The sequence below is a fragment of the Patiria miniata genome, unplaced genomic scaffold (assembly GCF_015706575.1).
Source record: "Patiria miniata isolate m_02_andy unplaced genomic scaffold, ASM1570657v1 HiC_scaffold_7, whole genome shotgun sequence".
Lineage (NCBI taxonomy): Eukaryota > Metazoa > Echinodermata > Asteroidea > Valvatida > Asterinidae > Patiria > Patiria miniata.
In genome coordinates this window covers 21,446,425-21,467,775 of record NW_024037074.1, presented here as the reverse complement: position 1 = coordinate 21,467,775, position 21,351 = coordinate 21,446,425, and the positions used below count along the sequence as shown (strand labels likewise).

At 40.1% G+C, this 21,351-nt stretch overlaps 1 protein-coding gene across 6 annotated transcripts; it reads right to left on the bottom strand.

Moving 5' to 3' along the window:
* On the bottom strand, positions 1 to 21,350 carry LOC119746286 (zinc phosphodiesterase ELAC protein 1-like). Of its 6 annotated transcripts, none has more exons than XM_038223136.1 (14): positions 21,274 to 21,350; positions 18,433 to 18,525; positions 17,007 to 17,235; positions 14,920 to 15,077; positions 13,567 to 13,662; positions 11,542 to 11,697; positions 8,704 to 8,754; positions 7,937 to 8,021; positions 6,728 to 7,044; positions 6,068 to 6,165; positions 4,726 to 4,821; positions 3,563 to 3,711; positions 2,958 to 3,089; positions 1 to 1,464 (listed from the first exon to the last, which is right to left on the bottom strand). In XM_038223136.1, the coding sequence occupies exons 3-14, from the start codon at positions 17,197 to 17,199 to the stop codon at positions 1,190 to 1,192; spliced, it is 1,806 nt and encodes a 601-aa protein (XP_038079064.1). In that variant the 5' UTR covers positions 17,200 to 17,235; positions 18,433 to 18,525; positions 21,274 to 21,350; the 3' UTR covers positions 1 to 1,189. The 6 variants fall into 6 exon arrangements, with proteins under 6 accessions (XP_038079064.1, XP_038079061.1, XP_038079060.1 ...); XM_038223133.1 differs by having other exon boundaries at positions 17,007 to 17,241; positions 18,411 to 18,525; positions 21,196 to 21,347; XM_038223132.1 differs by having other exon boundaries at positions 21,196 to 21,347.
* Position 21,351: the final 1 nt, after the last annotated feature.

Here is a 21,351-nt window from a genome sequence, read left to right as displayed (position 1 = left end):
TCAGGTTTTTACGAAGTGGGAATATAGAGCACCAAAGTGAATACATCACGCGCACAATAAATGTGTAAAAGACATAAGCGCGTGATTCAGCCCGTGAACCATCACGCGCGCGTTCTCCATTCGTTTGCACTACACTTCCTGGTTCTAAATGACGTCACACTTCGGTGCTCTATACAGCATGTATTCAGTGACATGTACATTGTATGTCTTTCATTGCCACATACACACCCATTGGAACATGAATTCCCATACAGATGGTACCTATTCTGAGTCTTCAATCCAAATGTTATACAAATAATGAATGTTTGTCGGTGCAATGGTCAGAATAATTTCATGAGGTGACAGATGGAACGTTCAATTCCTTGAGGCGAAAATGGAATTGCATCTGTCACGAAATGAAAATATCCTTTCCACTGCGCAAATGTGAAACATTCTTTGTTAATTCAATACAACTGAATAAATCCTTGCCATCTGATTGGTCAAAGCTGCCAAAAGTGTGACCGTGCAATGGAACTTCTATTTTTGCTGTGCAGTCGCGCCGTGTGTTGGGACGAATAATTTAATGTGATCAATGACCCACCAATCAGATGGGGGGATTTATTCAGGCACTGTATAATGGCAAATCAGGCTATTAGAGACATCAAAATGTGCCTAAACCACTAATTTTAGTTTCTTTCCACATTGAAGTCAACTTTGGGAAATGAAATTGTAGGTATCTCTGTCGAGCGTTATGTGAAGGAGACAGGGATAATTGTAAATAGATTCATTTGGCCAATAATACAATTGGGGCAGATAAATTTATGCCACATAATGTCATCATTAAAACGATAGGTAGATTTGTTAAATACAATTTGAGGTCACTTTTAAAATTATGGTACAGGTGGGAACATTTTAGGGCTGTTACTTTATGGGCAATATATTCCGATGTAACCTTTACATATTTTGAGTTGTACCATCCTCCCAATTGAAGGAAGAATACAGCTGCATTATATCAAAAGAACCATCTCTAGCGCAGGAACACAGATTAGCGTAGTTTTTTCTCATATCCATGGAATGCGATGAACACACATCTTGAAGACAATAAGCAATACTCAAACTCAGTCTTGTTGTACAACAGTTTCTTGTAATAATTCAATTCAAGAGCAATGCCATCCTCCAGATACAGAGATCTCTTCTCCCCAATGAAACATCAACTTGTTGCAGCTGTGTCAGTCTCCAGAGTCTCCACAGCCTCCATAGTCTCCACAGTCTGCTCCTCAATCTTCCTCTGTATAGTGATAGTATCCAGGTCTTCAGCGATGACTACCTGGCCGGTATAGCCGGCCTCCGAGGCTTGCTGCACTAGGAGTTCCACTGTCTCTTCGCCCTCCTCTGTTGGTTCATTCAGGGCCTTGAAGCGTTGACTGACATGGAAGAGAACTAAGCTCTTGGCGTTGATGCTCGCGGCAAAGTTTGCTGCCATGGCTGATGGAAAAAATGAAAAGATTACAGGAAACAATCAGACAACGGGAAAACTAACTAGGGATACTAAAACTGAGAGTTAGGAGTTGATTAAAAGAATAGTTCAATACAAAAACTTTCATTGGGTTGACAAGGCAACCATTTGTGAACCTTTGATTTCTGCAAATGATCTCTTGGAACTTTTGTTTTTACATTTTGCAAACAGAAATTGCACAAAAACTTCAAATCTTTAATAACAACCAAATGTAACTTGATGAACATTTCAGTGGGACCAAACAAGTTTATGTGTCCTTTAATCAGTGTCCCTTTAGGCTGTGAAGTGCCTCTATGAACAGAGCCCATTGTATAGATGTATCCAACAACCCAAAGTAGAAACATTACATAGTGTCCTGCTCATGCACATGTGCAGAGATGAAATTTTTTTCTGATTTTAGTTGGAAAACCGACTTTTTGACTTTTCCAACAAAATTTCCGATTTTTGTACGATTTATCCCACAACATTTGAATTTTAAACAATTTTCCACAATATGCGATTTTATTTAAACTATAATTTCGAAGAAAAGTCGATGAAAAAGTTGATGAAAAGGGCACTTAAAAATCATCGTGAGCTTAGTTTTGATCTCTTTCACCAGTCGTAAACGAAGTGTTTCTACCGTAGAAACACCTAGGCCAACACTGATCGGAGCCTTTTCCGGCTGCATAGAAGGTTAAACATTGACCTGTGACATGGAAAAATCACTGCTTCACACGGACAGTGTGTGGTGCATGCATGCACAGCTAGCATATGCAACGGTACCACAATGCCGTGCCGCCCTTTAGCACATGGCCGACCGGGTACCGGTAGCCACAAAAGATAGAATCCAACTTGTGCGATTTTCGGAGGTTTTAGATTTAGCTGTACAAAATGCAATGCCTTAAAAATCACAATGGTTATCTTGACAATGGCGAAGAGAGCATAAGTGATACATTTCACTGGCAGTTGTTGGAAGAAAAAGACGATAATGCCCGATTTTTCTCATGCACGGTAGTGGAGTTTGGTTGAATCATGGAGGAATAAGAATCGTGGACATGATTGAATGGTGTCATGAATGGTGTTCTTGTCTTTCAGATTTATTCCTCAACTTTTTCAAGTAAGAAGTGAACTTCTTTGTAGATGACTTCGTTGCTCTAACCGTAATTTAAGCTTGTTAATTTTATGAAAACACTGAAGATTTTGCTTATTGTAAAATTTACAGGAGGCGGTGTCCGGAAAATGGGCATGAAGTGTATTGTACATATATGTGTATGTGTACCTGCAGAGCGGTCCAGATTTCGGACACGTATTTGGGTTCGGCCTATTTTCCGATTGTTTTCCCATATGCCAGTTTCATCTCTGCAGGTGGTACACTCAACCATTAGGGTTTTAAGTTGCCTGCATGTGACCTGCGTGTGAGCTGCGTTTGAGCTGCATGTGAGCATGGTGCTCCTCAGCAATGGCGACAGGTTGATAAGCTTACCTGGTGTGGAATGGCCAGCCTCTAGGCATTTCTCCACATGTTCATTATTGAGTGTAGCTTCATGGACTAAGATATCAGCATCATGTGCTATCCTGCTCATTCGTGATGAGTCCTTCGTGTCTCCTAGAATGACTGTGGAGAGAAAATGATCATTTTATCACGTCAAGACAGCTCAAGAACCATGACCTTACAATAGTAGCTGGGGCAATTTTTTTTTAATTTTTCGTCTTGGTTGACACTGCAATAATTTGAACAAATGTCATGAACTAAAGGTTATTGACAAAGTAGTTGAACAGTCACCAAACTGGTTTGCCACTTTGGACTATGGAGTTAACAACCTCATGTAATAATTGAAAATATCTAGCTCATTTTAGAAAGCAATGCAGAGCTTATATCTTATGTATAATTTGTGCAATAAAAAAGCTAGTTTATCATATCCAAACACCAGTGGACAAGAACTGCAAACGACAAAATTCTGTAGTTCAACATAAGCAGCATAATCGTGTCATCAGATATCTTTGAATGACATCAGGTTCATGAGCATTTGCTTCATGTACTAACAAACTTCCCTCCATTTCACTGTCTGTCTTTCCCTGCCTATTTACCTATTTTCCGTCCTGGTATTGATGGTCCAATGGCTTCAGCTGGAGTGATGACCTGACCAGTTGGTGACACAATGTTATTCCCATCCTTGATCTTGGCATACAGGGGGCCGGGTGGAATGCCTCTTTCTTTCAAATACCCTGCTTTCAGTCTGACAACAAAAGTACAAATGGTTTGCAGATAAATAAATCTGGGTTCGAAATTATGCAATGCATATATAATCCAGATTAGGTAAGCCTTGAAAAAGTGGTTTGAGACCAGTGTAAATCATACGGCATATTGAATGGTTTTCACTGGTAGTCTTTTCATGCATCTGGTGTACACAATGGGCCAGATTTAGCCAATTAATTTGGTGTTACAGGGTAATCCTATACTAAAGCACTGCCCGGTTCTCTTCTAGAGCCAACAGCCAGTCCAAGTCAGTCAGTCAGATAGCTTCCCAACTTGTCTCAACTTTTGACCTAGCATGTTGGGTTATCTTAATGAAGACATAAATGGTGATAGCGCATTAAAACCCTTCTACTTTCCATGTAGATTGTTACCTGTCAATTGGCAATGCTATACATTCCATTTGTAACTGGATCGTTTGGAAGGAGTATAAAGGATGAGGTTTCACTTGCATGCTTTACAAAAAGCAGATTCTGTTATCTACTTTGATATATGACTCATTAAGACATCTCAAAATATTATTTCCATTGCGCAAGATTTGGTAAAAAATCTATTACACAAAAGTGGCACTGACGACTTTAAAATGGTTTTGCTGGGTTTGGTGACTGCAGACTGCACGTGAAGCAAATTGGTGGGTGCATCAACTGATAGGAGGGTGTACACATTTTCTTATTACAAGATTTCTGGTGATATCTTAGAATTCTGTGGCATGCAAATAGCTAAAACACAGAAGGTGGAAAGATATCATGAGGTCAATGTATTAAACACATGCACCGACACCGCACAACCAATTTGAAGGATTGCGACAACAGAACTACCGACTGAGTACTCCATGCTAGAAGTCAGCCAGGAATTATGGCCTGGTCACCTAGCTGCTGCAAACCTGAAAGAGGAGTGATAGCATGGGGCTCAGTCTAGCGAAGCCACTAAACATTTGGCAACTTCTCAACTTGTACCCCTGGCTTTGGGAATTTCTTTGGTTTTGATGGGCACTTACTTTCCTACTTGGGTCTTCTCTTTAATGACGTAGCCAAAGCATGGAATACGGTGTGTCAGTGGGGCAGCCTTCACCTTGATTCTCTTGTCTTCAAAGCTGCACATGAGAAAGCAGAACATTTCTATTCAATCTGAGCTAGGAAGCATCGTGTCAGGAAAGTAAAAGGAATGTCTAAATTGCCCCAAGGGTTCTCAATATCAAGATGTGTAGAAAAATGCAACGGAAATGGTACTTACGTTTCTGTCAATAATATACTTTTTCCTTTGTTAACAACTTATGGCGTAGTTATGCACAGAGTCAATAGAGTTGAGGTGTAGAACTGATGGAGCATATGTGCACAACTAAAACGTCTTAGAAATTCTGGTATACACCTTATTTCGTGATGTCACATTTCGAGTGGTATTTAGCCCATGCCTGCGTACTAAATGCATGCATATATATATTTTTTTTTTTCGCTTACGGCGCTGCCACTTTGACTTAACCATTAAGATACAGTCCTTGTGACATCATGAAAATAAGGTGAATTGGCCTATAAACAGGGATGCCACAGGGTCTGCTTGGAAAAAAAACGGAACTTTATTTTTTGTGAAAAAGCCACTCCGACACAAAGTTCCTGTTGTCATCTTTCTCTTGTCGCCAAGCCTAGTTCCAGTTATTTTTTATTTTTGCTTCTATGACCTTTAAGCTGTCGGTTCGCTCAATCACTTTGAATTTTTCCATATTCCTATCCCAAATTTCCAATGTTTATTCTACACGAAACATGCACGATTCCACAACACTGTCAGTGTACATGACCTTTGCACTACGCCATGCGCGCGACGAAAACATGGTTGGTACCCAGCGTTTTTTGTATTCACATATATCACTGCGATCGGAAACCACAGAGAATTGAAATGCTAGACTTGATTTCCAGGCTGAATGCTACGTGTGCTTAGCACACAGCATGCCCGCAGGCGGTAAAGCACACGCGAGGCGCCGTTGTATACTGCGTGCAAGTACATTGGCTGCCTGTATCACATGCAGGCTCAGCAACAACAAAGACTTGTTTTTAAGACTGCTTCAAGTCTTCAATGAACAACATTGTGCCGAGCGCGCACAATCCTTACAACATATAGGCCTAGCTACCATACATGTACTAAACTCGAGAGCGCTAACGAGGTAAAAATCAACGTATTTCCAGTTTTTTTCAGTTTTTTGTTTCTGCCGGCGGGAAAAAAAGAACAGATTTTTTTTTTAAATGGAATTCCGGCTAAAACCGGAAAAGTGGCATCTCTGTATAAATGTCAAAGAATGATGCAACCCTGTGAGGCGATTGCCTTCGTCCAACCTTGATGCTACTTACAGCAGCCAACATTCTTCATCTACATCCATCTCTATATTACGACCTTCTTCTTCTTGAGGATGGTGATGATCGTCTGCTTCATGGTTGGGATGCCATTCCTGTATCAACACACAAGAGAGATTCCAGCTACAATCAGTTATTCTAAATACAGAAAATCTCTTCCAGTGGCAACATTAATCCCACAGAGCATGATGATAAAAACAAATTGACAACAATTAGTCAAAGTTGTCAAATGATAATATTTGGCATAATTTGACAAGGACTTTGCAGTTTTCACATCTTCACATCACGTATCAAGTTGTGCGGTCAGTGATCTGCTCAGTGCTCTGGTTGTGAACACAGATACCCGAGCATGCCTTCTATTTGGGAAACCCAACTTAATATTTCCTTCAACTACTGACATTTGATTGAAACCATTTAACGATAATGTAGTGTTTACAAATTCACTGTACCAAGACCTCAATGAAACATCAAAATGAAGCTAAATTTCCTTTGAATTGAAAACCTTAAATTTTGACAAATTGAAGTAAAATTTATATTTTTTAATCTCACTGCTAATAAGTAGACTTTAAAGAGGCACTATTTAAAGTGACTCTTTTTAAATGCAACTGCCATTTCATTTCACTTTGCATTTAAAGAAGACAAAGTAATTGCACATACCGTCCAGTCAGATGGCAAGTCCACCGGTGAATGAATCAGCTCATGCACTACGTAGGAGAAGTTGAATGTTGACCGAGACATCTCTAGAGCCACGCGCAGGTATTTGCGTAATCCCCATGGACCGTAAATCTCAATCTTATTCTTCTTGGCTTCAGCGGTACCCTGACTCATGGTGCACAGCAGACCCGGTAAGCCAAAGAGGTGATCGCCATGGAGATGAGTGATGAAGATTTTGGTGATGTGACTGGCTTTGAGTTTGCTCTTCATGAGTTGGATCTGAGTTCCCTCCCCGCAATCAAACATCCAACATTCACCATCTTCAGGGAAACGATCAAACAGAAATGAAGTCATCGATCCAAATAAACTCACAATATCTGATATCATCGATATCATCCTTTCTCAATTGATAATCCAACAAATTCACTGATGATTTTGTTGAGTCCTTCAACTGAATCCAATGTCAAGTCCAAATGCCTATATTGTCAGGCTTTGCGTAAGTTTCCCGTAAGTTTCCAGTTACATCTAAATCCAGTCTCCAGTCATAAAGGCTGACTTCTATTAAACATCTCACCAGTCATTTGTCATTTGCTTGACCCCAAAAAGATATGATTTTTCTTGGTTCCCATGCCTTCTTGTCTAGGCTTTTTATGCATGAAATCAAACGCCATTAGTTTCAAGAAAAGGATGCATATTGGGTGTATTACATTGGATCATACTTTTATGTGACCTACTGACAAATGAAAGTAAAGTATGAACCAGGTACTCAGTCCCACAAACGTCTCAACTGAACTTTTACAAATTGCGTAATGACTGTAAGGATTGTAAGACTTTTCTTTAAAAAAAATCACAACTTGTTGAAGATATGTTTTACAAAAGAGATGTGCAAAATATATAAAACAATTTCCTTTCATGCATGCCAGCTCAGATCTTAGACATAGTCTCACTCTAAAGTCAGACAAATCTGTTTTATGAATTTAAAATTAGAAACTAAATCTCCCCCTCAAAAAAAAAACCTGACGTCAAATGGAGTAATAAATGGCTGGTCTATTCATAAGATAGAATTAGTCCTTTACTTACAACAATTGCAATAAGATTGCTTCAATGTCTTGACATACTAGACAATACAAATACAACAAAAAACATGTATGTATTCATTTGCTGGGAATGTATTCAACACTGAAAGCCAGCCCAGTATCTACATGTATGTACCATGTCTGAAGACCGTTGAAGAAACTCCTCTTTTGGGTGTTGGAAAGCAGGAGGCCGTGCCTAGGAATGTCAGATCCATGATAGCCTATGGACAGCAAGCAAGGTAGACAAATTGGGGGGACTGAAAGAGGGCTTAATCTTTTTACCCTAACAAAATCTTTATCAAAGGCTGAACTTTTACGATATAAAACAGTGCACCACCTTGCCTTGAAAAGGTTACTTCATGGGTTGTAATAAGCCATTTGCGAGTAACCTATACCCTTTGGGATTTACATTTGAAAAACGTCTGGTACAATGATTTGCTCAGAATGCTTGGCACATTTTAATTTTGAATTCTCCAGACCAAAGACACTGTTGCTAATCACAAGATTCGGGGCAAGCTCTTGCATAGTTACGTAAGAGACACTCAGCACCAATACATCGTTCACAATGGGTGAGAATGGCACAAAGACACCAGACCATGCCGGAGCTGGGGGTTGCTAGCATAAGGCTTGCCCCGAATCACGTGATATAGTAACAGTCTCTTTGGTCGGGAGAATGCTAGGTTAAAACGTGCAAAGCATTGTATTAAGTCAGCGTTCCAGATTTTATTCAAATTTAACTCGCAAATGGCTTATTTATTCTGTAATACTTTTTGTCGCAGTGCTTATAATTTTGTACTCACTGAATAAGCACATGACTAAGTTTCTGAATTTAACATGTTAACCAAAAAATACTACTAATAAATGTTAACCAAACATGTTAGCAAATGGCAGCAATGGTCCTACCCTTTCTTGAGCCCTCAGCTTCCTCTCGTTCTTTTGAGACAGAATTTTAATCTGGAAAAGAAAAATGCGAAAAAAATGTCAGCATAATTATATATTCCTCACATGGAAACAAATTACAAATGTAGGGTCTTGAAACTAAATTTGAAAATACAACCAAATTAAGTCAGGATATGGGAATATACTTTACCTGTTATTAACTGTTACAAGAAAAACTTAATTGTTTCAACAGCCAAAATTACACTTTTCTGTTAAAATTTCATAGCATAGCCTAATACGATGTAAAGACCACTCCAAATCTGTTTTTTTCCGCTCATGTACTAAGTTATTCCTGTAAAAAGGTTATTTCAGAAAAATAAAAACATATACCCCAAAAGTAACATTCGCCTTTGAATGCATAAAAGCTGTTTTCATCCACCTACGTGTATGTCATATACAAGAGCCATGTAAGATCACACTGCATGGTTACCTAGGTCAAGACCAATGTTTAAAGGCATGTAGTAAACACCATTAGTTATACTTGTACTCGTACTTTACTACCATGTGGCTTGTGCAAGGAGAATATAAATGCATGTGCAGACCACAATCGCATGCATAATTTGTGCGACAGTCACCTGGGTACTTGACTAAAGCATTGAGGCGCTATCACACGGGTTAGTGTCCACGGACATACATCATCCTAGCTACTTGAAAATATGGCAACATGTGTACACTGACTAAGTCTAATGAGTTGAATGAGCTAAACATGTATGAGATATAGTAAAAAACCTGTAGCATGGTTCATTAGATGGGGACACTCGATACTAACTCCCCTCGGTAGTTGAAATTGATGAAGTATTTCCCTCCTCTTGGAAATAAGTTTCTCAACTTCCAGTACATAGTGGGGCTAACATTAACTGGTCGGGTGCCCGGCAGAAGGGCATGAGCGTTCTGACGCAAAAATCATTTTCAAGAAAATTGCATTGAAAGGTTCCATTGTTCCCTCGCGTGTATCATGAATCCAATGTTCCCCCACACGTAATATAAATCGTACGAACTTGAAATTTGTCACACGTATGAATCACAAGTTTTGGAACAACTGGTAGTAATTTCTGACAAAAATGTTAGAGTTAGAGGCAGTTTGCTGCATATGCCCTTTTGCTGGGAACATTTTGGTCATTACGCGCTATTGCATAAGGGCATATACACATATGCCCTTATGCCGGGCACACGACGAACTATTTATCCACAAACCATGTTATACATGTATCAACGCAACAGATATGTGCTTGGCTGGTTTTAAACAAGTACGTTTAAGACCAGCTTATGGGAAGGGATGCAGATAATGGCCCGAGCTGAAGAAGAGGGACATTATCGGTGACCAGGCCCCTGAGTCAGTCTTAAACGTATTTGTTAAACATAACGGTCGGGCACATATTCATTCCCATTCATAAATATCTTTGAGTCAAGAAGTCAAAAGAATTTAAAAATATAAATTTTTATAAACGATTTTGTTTAACAATTTTACTTTATGTTTTTGAAATGCCCATTTTTGAAACACGCCTCTAGCAATGCTATGGTATGTACATGTACCGCACACAAGAAGTTGTAAACATCTCCTTATATGGAGATTGGCGCGTGTGGCACATACTGCGTGATGAGGCGGTGTCAGTGTAGATGAGGCGGTGTCAGTGTAGGACTCACGAAATATGGTCTCATTGATAGTATTACACACGCCTAGGTGAAGATTGAGAACGTTCAACCAATAAAAGGGTAAAAGGGACCAGATTTCATAGAGTCGAAATTTCATGTGACACCGGAAAAGTGTTTAAAACCAGCCAGTTAACCGTATAAAGCCACCCACGTGACAGGCTCTGGACCAATACGAACGGGTCAACTGTTCGAGGTAAAATGAATTGCATATATTATTCATAATGCCACATACTAGTCACAAAGCAATGCTGGTGACTGTCCAATCTCTGTTACAACTGCTTAAAGTTCAGTGTGAACACTTGTGCCCTACAGCCACAAGTTTGGAGCTTTGTAACAATTAAGAAAACACCTAACAAGGAAACCATTTCTGTCCCTACAAGCAAACAAAACCTACTTGTATTAATGCACTTGTTGCAAAAGTGTGCCTGTTTGCACAAGTGTACTGGGGGTTGTGTGTCCATACTTCAGTCATTTGCAGCTATGGACTCCATGCACAATTACCCCCTCAACGGTTATAAAGGGACATTTGGGGGAGACCACTGGAGAGACTTCAAGCATACAGTGGAACGATGCTATAACGAACATCGCGAGATCCACAGAAATAGTTTGTAATAGCGATCATTCGGTATTGCGATTTTAAGCTGACAGTGCTCTGGTACTCACCCTGCATGCCCTGGTAGTTACTGAAAGACAACTTTCAACACATGCCGACCACAGTTTTTGAGTTTATTACCTACAGCAATGGGTGGCTTTCCCTGTCTATTCTTGAGGATATAATAGCCACTTTTCACTATTCCGTTGACATTTTTCAACAATGTTAGGTGTACCGGTACGTTTTGTTCACAAAACTGGGGAGCCAAGGACGATATTTGTAATAGCCGAATGTTTGGTATAGCCGTGTCCAGTATAGCAACGTCCCAGTTCCACTGTACTGCTTGTGACACGTGACATTCACATCAAGACACGATGGGTCTGTGCACATGTAGGATCAAATTAATTGCGCATACTTAGGGCAATAACAGCACAAACCATTACGGGCACTCAGCTCACTTATAGCTTTGAAAAGTGGACACAAAGCGCCATCAACTGTTCATGCACAGCGTCATATAGGATCAATATGAGCAGACAGCTCAGAGTGACATGCAATACCTCCTGTCCTGGAGTATGGCCAACATGTCCCTTAGGATCTGGTAGATCAATGTAGATCCGTCGTTCTCCTTTCATTTCACCTGATTCCAGTTCAGATTTTATCTTTGCCGACGTTACTTTTTTAAGTCTGTCTTGGCCTCGTGAATGTGCATGTATCTGTGGGAAAAACATCCATCTTTCAGGAAAAAGGACTGTGAAAGTCTGATTGTAGGAGGAACAGGGTTGTCACCATGGAATTTCTTTCAAAATTAAAAACTGGTTTTGCAACTTCATTCACATCTTGCACATGTACAGACACCCATGGTCTTCACATGTACACACACTACAACTCCAAAGAGCTTGAATCAAAATTTAGCTACGAAATTGTCTCGAAACTATGGTCCTAGGCCGAAGTTTGCTTTTAACAAGAAGACGGTGCAATAATTTCCCAGACCCCTCACAGCTCTTAAATTAAGACGATTTCAGCTGTGTTATGAAACATTGAACGCATCTTAAGTTTAGTGAAGTTGATCCTAGCACAAGTCCTGCGTTAAGACAAGGTACCCTTCCCAATATGCAGGGGCGTCAATCGCTTCTCAAAAGTGTGGGGGGGGGGGACAATACCTTGATCACAACAATACCTTGAAAAAATGATGCGAGGGCAAAGTGCGAAACTATTATGACATGGGGTTTGGGGCCCGCTGAAGGGCCCTGAAAAATTTTGGATTTTACATGTAGATGCTCTGTGGTGCGATTTGAGGCAATTTGACCACTTCTACCAATTCTTTTTCCTTGAGCAAAATATAATCATTTAAACATCATTTTCAAGGTTCAAGTCATTGAATCAGCTATTCTGAGCTATACGCGTGGGGTTCGGGGCCCCCAAAATTGTTGGATTCTAGATGCTCGGTGGTGCAACATCAGGTAATTTCTGACCACTTTAACCAAATTTTTTTTTAGCAAATCCTTAACATTTAAACATCATTTTCGAGGTTTGAGTCATTGAATCGGCCATTTTGAGCCACATACGTGGGGTTCGGGGCCTACTCAAGGGCCCCGAAAAAAATTGGATTCCAGATGCTCTGTGGTGCGAAAGATCATCATTTAAACTGTCACGTACAAGACTGTCACGTACTATCAATCGGGATCTTTTTTTTATTAAGTTACATTTATGATCGAGTGTAGAGCTGTCGAGCGCAAATCAATATTAGGCTTACTTATAATTAGAACTACCAATAATCTGGCGATAGTATACAAATAACGAATGTTTGTGAGTGTGATGGTAAGAATAATTTCATGAGGTGACAGATTGAATGTTCTATTCCACGAGGCGAAGCCGAGTGGAATAGAACATTCAATCTGTCACCGAATGAAATTATTCTTTCCATCGCACGAACGTAAAACATTCGTTATTTGTTTTATACAACACCTGAATAAATTCTCGTCATTTGATTGGTAAATTATAAACTACAATTTATTTTGATTTTAAAGATGTTGAACTACCCCTTCACGAAAATGTTTGAACCCCAACGCTGTAGCGCTGGATCCTTGAACAATATGCGCTACGCTGAACGCGCACACCAGCATGCATTTTGCACGCAAATACCGCGTCGTGGAACAAGCGCAAAGTGAAACGGTATAACGCATGGGTATAACGCATGGTCGCACCGTGCATTATACCAAATAATAATATGTCACGTGATCTACAATTCACCAATCAGATGACGGGGATTTATTCAGGTGTTGTATAATACATAATAAGGCCCTATAAATGAGACACACAAGTTCAAAAATCTGGGGGGTACATTTGATATTGTGTCCCCCACCCTTCAAAAAGTGGGGGTAAATGTCCCCCTGTCCCCCCCCCCCCCCCCCCCCCCAAGATTGATGCCCATGCCTATACGCATCTTAGTGTTTTGTGAAATCAGGCCCATTACACACAATGCATTAACACATAATGTTCCTAGTCTTTTTTGGCTTATTAATCCTTCAGAAATCACTGAATAGAAAAATATTCAAAGACAACTCAGATCTTGACTAACTTACTTTGTATTGTGGGTAGACGACCATATCCCGCAGGATTATCTTTGATGGACAGCCTACCTTCTTTGACTTTCTCAGGCGCTTTCGTACCTTCCTATTCTGGTTTGTAAAGAGTTTGTACACAAGATAATATTATGAATGGGGTGGTTATAGCAGGTAGTTCACACAGAAGCTATCTTTACTCACAACTTGCTATTCAAATGATTCAGAATTGCTATGTTTGTAGAATAAACTGTAGTATTGAGATGGAAATGAAACATCCAATTTCATTGTTTGCAAAGAGAAAGACTTGACTTACTGTCTGTCTGTACATGTATCGAGAAAGTGAATGAAACAAGTGGAGCTAAAACAATGCATGAGGTGCAGGTGCTACAGGACATACATGTTTAGGCAAGCCTCATAAATCTGCTCCCAGACCAGTTTTAGTCAGTGCAAGTCACAAGTGACAGTCAGACAGTGGAATAGGTAACCAGTCTTATTCTCCAGTGACAATGAGTGAGTCAATGAGTCAGTGTGATAGGTACATGTCCAAAGATAAGACACTAGGCCCGCCCACTTGGACCAGAAAATAGTTCACAGTGATCCTTTCACTGGCTACAAGAAAGCCAAACATCCAGCATACAAATTCTTCATTTCTACTTAAATGTCCAAATTATCAGGTTTTTAGACATGGGAACACCCTCAAATTTAAGTTCATATTTGTTAATAAACACCGCAAAAAAAGAAAGTCCACACTAATTGGAGGGGTCATAATTTTGAATCTGATCATTTTACATGTATGTTGATGTCACAGATCTTTGGGGAATTTTGTTAGCTACATTTTGATACCCCGTTTGCTACCAAAGACCGTAAATCGTCCAAGTTTGACAACAGTTTAGGAAAAATAATGCAGCTGAAAAGTTGCAAATTTAAAGATTACACTAGGAGAAATTGTTAAACGCAAACACACATGCTCGTAATTTGCCCCTATCAACTGCACAGTGCCCAAATAAAGCACTGGTAATTCAATTTCGCGTGCTCCCATACATGCAAGCACTGTGCGATCGCTATTCCCTGCCGTTTGTTTCAGGCAGTGTAACATTGTCAAGCAGCAATTTCAACTCACCTATTCTTTAAAATTTGCAACTTTTTAAACATTGTGAATGTTGGTAGCAAACGGGGTATCAAAGTGCAGCTAACAACATTGCCCAAAGGTCTATAAAAATGACGCTATCATAAGACAATCAGATTCAAAATTATGAACCCTCCAATGGGTGTGGAAGTTGGGGGTTTTTTTGCGGTGTTTAGTTCATGTCATTGATTTTTAACAGTGAAGGATAAAAGATTCCATTTTCTCCTCTATTGTTAGGCACACACCTTTCTGCGATCTGGTCCATACTGACACTGTTTCCACATACGGCCGAGTATAATGAAAGGAATACCATTCAGAGGAAGGGGTGTAGCATCGGGACAACAGAAAGCCGTTGAGTATTTAAACCTGATGCAGTGTCCATCTCTCCTTTTCTTTAGAGCCTCTGAAATGTGACAAAAGTGTTACAAAAGAAATTTATCACCAGAAGAAAAAAATGCTAGTTAGGCAAAAAAAAAAAATATTCGGTCTCTGGTCAGACCAAAGTTCCGGAATTGACGCGGCGACGCGGCTTTTTTTTTTTTTCGCTTTTTTTTTGTGTCTTCAAGCTTGGATTGTACAGACAAGGTGGGGTACTATTTTGCTTTTTTGGTGTCCTCATGTACATTGGTGTCCTCCATAATTTGCCTTGGTGCTTTCAATCATTTGCCTTGGTGCAATTTCCCATTCCTTGGTGCTCTTTGGTAAAAAAAAATTGAGATGCGGAAATAGAGGGCGCTGTTGGAGCTACCGCGGAACATTTTGGAAAGAAAAAAGATCGACGCGCATGATTAAAATCGACGCGCGCGCTGACCAGAGACCGACTTTTTTGGGGGGGGCCTAACAAAGCGAATTTAAGAATTTGTCCTTATACACAGTTCTTGATGATTGGTTACACCCCTGTCCATAAGTTAACGCATGTCCATCTTGCAAATTATTTTAGCACACTTAATTGGACACACTATTCTGCAGAGCAATAATCGGTGAACATAAGAAGTTTTTAAAACTTTTCCAAGAAATGGTTATCCCAGACACTAAATAACTGGATTTTCTTGAATGCAGGCTTTCCATGTACATGTACATTGCATTGACTGGAATTTTATCTATCCTAATAAATTAGACCATTCTGTCTATAAAGCCAAGAATTTTGCTCACTATTGCACAGAGGTACTATTGTTCGCACTGCATTTTGCGTTCATGCTTAAAATTAGGAGTTTTAGTTCCTTTTAATCCACGTCGTATCTAAACTTGGTTCTTAAATTCACAAGACTTTGTGAAGTGTCCAAGGTTCACTGTATCATTCATGCATGCATTCAGTATTCTTCAGCAAAGATTTCTAATTTCTCTTCTTTCATGTTGCATCATCACCCTACAATAATAATAAACATAGTAATAAACTGACTAACCCTAACTGTGTGAAAAAATAATGTTAAAATTTGAGAATTCAGGACTGTTAGGGTTAATATGTACACAAGATTGGAAGCATTCATGATTTTGCTGGGTGCGTGCAATGTCATCATGATGCCAGGGTATCACAGCTGCTGGCTGTCTTTAGGAACATTCAATGTCTTTCAATATCTTCATTTCTGAAAGTAACTCCAAGCACCAAACATAATCGTCCCATGCATAGCACAGGCTTAACCGGTTCGCGTCGGATGACGTGTTAACACGATCTGGCTGTTTCTATACACAGGCACGGCTGACGGGTTAAAACGTCAAGAGTGCCTCGACTCGCCTCTGGATGACGTCTAAACATGCTAAACTCCCATCTGCTATGTACACACACACACACACCAAGTCCGCGAAGTCTGTGGAGGCCGACCGTGTGTTGAACTTTAACAAGGCTGCTGTGCACGGCCTGTTGTGGTACAATTTACGCTCCGTGGGCACACCATGGAGTGTTGAAAATATGAGGTTGCTGTAAGAAATATCGTACAAATCCTGTTGAAATGACTCTTGCGAATCAGTATTTCGTGGTGTTTGGCTGTACAACAAACATTAGCTGCTATATTTTGCCTTTTTCGAAAATCAAATTTTTGGCAAAAATAATTCCGGTGTGAACTGGTTAATTGCTTATGTAATGTAATGGTAGGAAAATTTACCCAAAGTACACTTTGATTTTTATCATTTTTAAGGGGGAAGGGGTGAAGGCTTAACTCAAAATCAAATATTGAAGAAACTATCATTAAAAAAAGGCCTGGGGAATATAAGTTACTGGTACGAGCCAAAGGCATTGGGACAATGTCTAAACTTTTGTGTGTGCAAGAACCCAAGTCAGACTGAAGTCCCGGCTCAATAGGAAGTTTAACCAATCCCATTAGCAGCCTCACCATACCTTTGATTGGTTGGCCATAGCCAAAGTTGTCCTTGTAGCACACATACTTAGTGTGTGTGTGAGCTTCATATTGACGTACTACTTCATCAGCTTCCTGAGGTGAGAAGGCATAGCCAAAATAGGACCTGGGATTGTCCATCAGGTCTGCAAACTGTGTGGATGGGTAAAATGGAATCTCTCGGGTCTCCTCCATACTCCTAGCAGTGATGAAAGACTGACAGAGTACTTCCTGCAAGACAAGAGACTTCAATACAAATACTTCAAACCTCTTTTTTCCCAGTCTGAAACTACATTTCAATAGATCCTGGGTAGTTAGTTACAACTTGCTTAGAAGTTCTGATCAGCTCAGGAAAAAGACTGCAGAGGGACTTCCCAGATGCATGCTGTCCATGGAATCATAGGTCAATGTTGTCACTGTAAAACAATTCAACCTTCAAGATTTCTTCAAGCTGCTGGATAATCTTAATACCTAATGCAAAACATTTTGGCTCTGAAGAATTCAAAATATTCAATAAATAAATAATGTACGGGCATAATCCAGCACCAAACTGACATGCATCCATACAAGCAGAATTCCCTCTCATGTCAATAAACACAATTTATGCTTGAGTATTTTTTCAATATAAAGATACCTTGAATTTGCAATATACAGGCTCAATGTAAGGGCCCACCAATGGTTCTCACAAACAGTGTCAGGCTCATACATGTAGGTAGACACTCTACCCTAGGTCATGTTATGTGTCCGCAAATGTGTGTCACATACAATACATTGTACATGTCTGTGAAAATGGTAAGTTGTTAGAATTGCAAGCACTGCTGCTTTTTAGCACTGACATACATGTGGCTCAAAAACAGATTTGGAGTGGCCAGGTTTTCAATGGTCCCTACCCTACATTAAATTGGATACAGACAGTTATCTAGGCACAGAAAGAGCAGTAACATTCCAACATTTGAGAGCTACATGTAGTTGACAGAACATGAAAACGTAAAACTACCTACATACAAAGCTTGTATTGGAGAATTTGTATAATATTTGTATTCACACTAAGCAACAGTGTTATAGTTGGTTGGGTCCATCACAACTCTAGTCACTAGTCCTTCACAAGTCCATGCAGTCACAATATACAGCAGATGACTACTGAACAATGACAAAGCAATGCTTTTTCCAAAGATCATTTGAAAAGCTTGTGACTTGCTTCAGACTGCATTACTTGTGATGGACTTGTGTGGGATTCATAACGCTTTGTGATGGATGTGATCCAATTGACAACACTGCTGATCAAAGTAAACTTCGCAACACACACATGTACTCATTTCAAATGTTGTACTTAATAGTTGTGAATAAAAAGTACTTGACTAGAACATGAGTGAGCAATCACATTATCAATAATTCACGGTCTTCAGTGCTCAAGAGACATTAACCAACCTCCCCTACACAGTGTCCAGATTGACTGGCAACCTCCCTTGGATATCTGGATTTCACCAGTCCTCTTTTCCTTGAAAGCTGAAACTCTTCAACCTGTAACAAAGAAATGAATTAAATTTATAAAAACACGCACAGGGTACATACGGTGGGATTGCGGTTTATTAGTTCAAAGCTTTCCACTTTGTCATACGGCCCGTACGCAATGTTCGAAGTCGCTGCGCTTTATTTATACCAACCACACGGAAGCAGTAAGCAAGTGGGTTCATTCGTAGTACTAGCGCTTATTTCTGGAAGTGTAGCGGGTGTTAGCGCTACTTGATGCCTGGCTAGAAGTTCAAACATATTTGCACCGTATATACATGTACTTGGTTTTTGTTTGACAATATGGTCATATGCCATGTGTGGGGAAAAGTTGATTTTGAGAAAAACAAAATTGGGACTGTTGTTTTCACTTAATATTCAACATGGAAGATATTGACCAGGTTAATTAATATATAACCAGGGACAATCAAAAAGTCAAGAGTACAGCCCCTGTCACACAGTGCCATTGTCTAGCCCCCGTGCATGATACGATGGTCACAACCAAAAAAATGTATCTGACCATGGCTAGTGCGCAAGAAATTTTCAAAAAAATTGTCACGTCCTCGTCCAGTCCAAGCCATTCTCAGGCAGTTCTATTCAAGACAAATGTGGTTTACACTCCCGTCCCCACCCCGTACGTGTCCTCATCCCATCAAAGCCGTTGGCGTCAAGTCTATCACGTGCTTATCCTGTGCTAGCAACAGGCGGAGGTCTGGGTAGGCACTGCGTATTAAAGTACAGCATAGACGTAGGAGACTCGTGAGAGAAAGACAGTCCCGATGCAGCTCCGTGCTTGCAGTTCTCACAACGATGCTGCCGACTGCCTTCCCATCGGCCCCACGTCCAGGCCGTTCGAGTTAACTCCACGCCCTACCGTGCAGCGTCCTTAACCTGTTGTGTAAAGGACGGGAGAGTCTCCTGTTTGTTTGAAACACGTTCAAAACAGTCGGGGCACTTTGCCGTTCTGTCAGGACTTTCCAGTGTCTATCATGACCTATGCAGTCCTCCACAAGTCCCCAACACGAGCTCCCCATTCAGAGCAGTTGCCGTCAAGTCCTCGTGCAGTTTGGCCAATTTCTGTGGTTGTGACACCATCGGAATGCCAGAACGGCACTGTGTGCGACTGAGGCTTAAATGACCTGTGACCCAGAGAAAATTACTGCAATCTTTTTGGGACAACCTCACTACCAATATTGCCTTTAAATTAAAAGATAACTAAACACCTATATAAAAATAATTCAACTGTTCTTGGCTATTAACTAGTCCGAGTATTAAACTTGGACCCTACTTATTGTCTTTTTTTAACATTTGATCATTACCTCCAATTGCCAGATCATGTCCAAAAAAAAGGCTTTAACCATGTATCTATCTTCCATGGTGAATATCAATTGAAAACTTGATGCTACATCGTGTGAAGTGCGCATGGTTGAATTGAGATGACGTCACACTGATGAACCGGATAAGGGAACAAAATTCACTTTTAATTTACTTGAATTACCAAACTAGTTGGCGACATTAAGAACATGCACATATGTCATAGATAGAGGGAAGGGTTTCAAATTTTTGAGAGATATTTGTGGGTAAAACGACAACATGGAAACAAAAATGGCGTCACGAAAAACAAGATGGCGATCACCGTGATATACCGAGAACGCGCCAGGTGTGCTGATTTTCATGCCACCAACTGTAAACTGCGTACGAAAATCATAAATTTTTCCCCCAAAAAACTGTTCGAAATTACAAAAAGTGTCACTAGAATTGAGAGAAGTCCGCATTAGGTTGAAAAGGTAATTTTTAAATTATAAAAAACACCCTTGACTTGAGTCTAGCTTGAGTAACTCCAGCTCTAATGCGATAAGCATGATTAGAGCTGGAGTTACTCAAGCTAACTTGAGTCAAAATAATTTGATCAAAACTAAAGTCTAAGTCTAAGACTAAAATAAAAGAGGGGCCCAGCCCCCTTAGCTACACGATTGCCTTTTTTCTTCGAAGTGGCTATCGTTACGACAGTCGTTGTTTAGCGCCCTCTGCGATACTTTTTTGATACGCACGCAGGTATATAATTATTTGTTTCCCCACGTTTTAGCGAGCAGTGCGACAGCTCATGCAGTCGATAGAGGGTAGGATTTTGCACCGCGAGACTGCGGGTTCGCATCTCAGTTTTGCACTCGAATTTTTTTCCTTTTCTAACCTGAGGCTATGGAGGATTTTTTTTAAAAGGGAAATAAAGTCCGAATTTCATAACGTTCAAATTCACTTTTTTCCTTCTAATTTTATATTTTCTTCTCATGTTTTTATAAAAGTTGCTAGTACTACCGTAACGATAGAAAATGGGAAATGCATTACGGCTGCCGTAACGATAGCCACTGCGTTTTTCTTTCTTCAAGTTTTGACTTTGGTCAGTCGTACTCGTAGACGAAGACGAAGTCAAAATTCCAAAAGAAAAAAAAAGAGTTCTAGTGCCCCAGTTACTGGGTCTTGACTGGAGTGATGTATACAACTTCTTTGAGCTAAATAGTAAATTGGCTTCAGCTGTTCAGTACTGTAGTCTGGTGGCTTGACCATGACCATGGAAATATGTACACACAATGAAATAGAGACTGGGTACCAGACGTTTCTTTTGACACAGTTACAATTTTGCATTGTTAGTTACTTCATGGAAATGTATAAACAGTTATTTACCCCTCAAATTAAGGTTTACATTTCACTCGTCCGTAAAAAAGGGAAAATGTACGTTTATCCTCGACCCGCTCCAGATACCTTTTCCCCGTATGGCGCGGGCCTCAATCGATCACGTATATGTTACAAGCGAGCGGGATTCAATTCACAAGAGGGCGC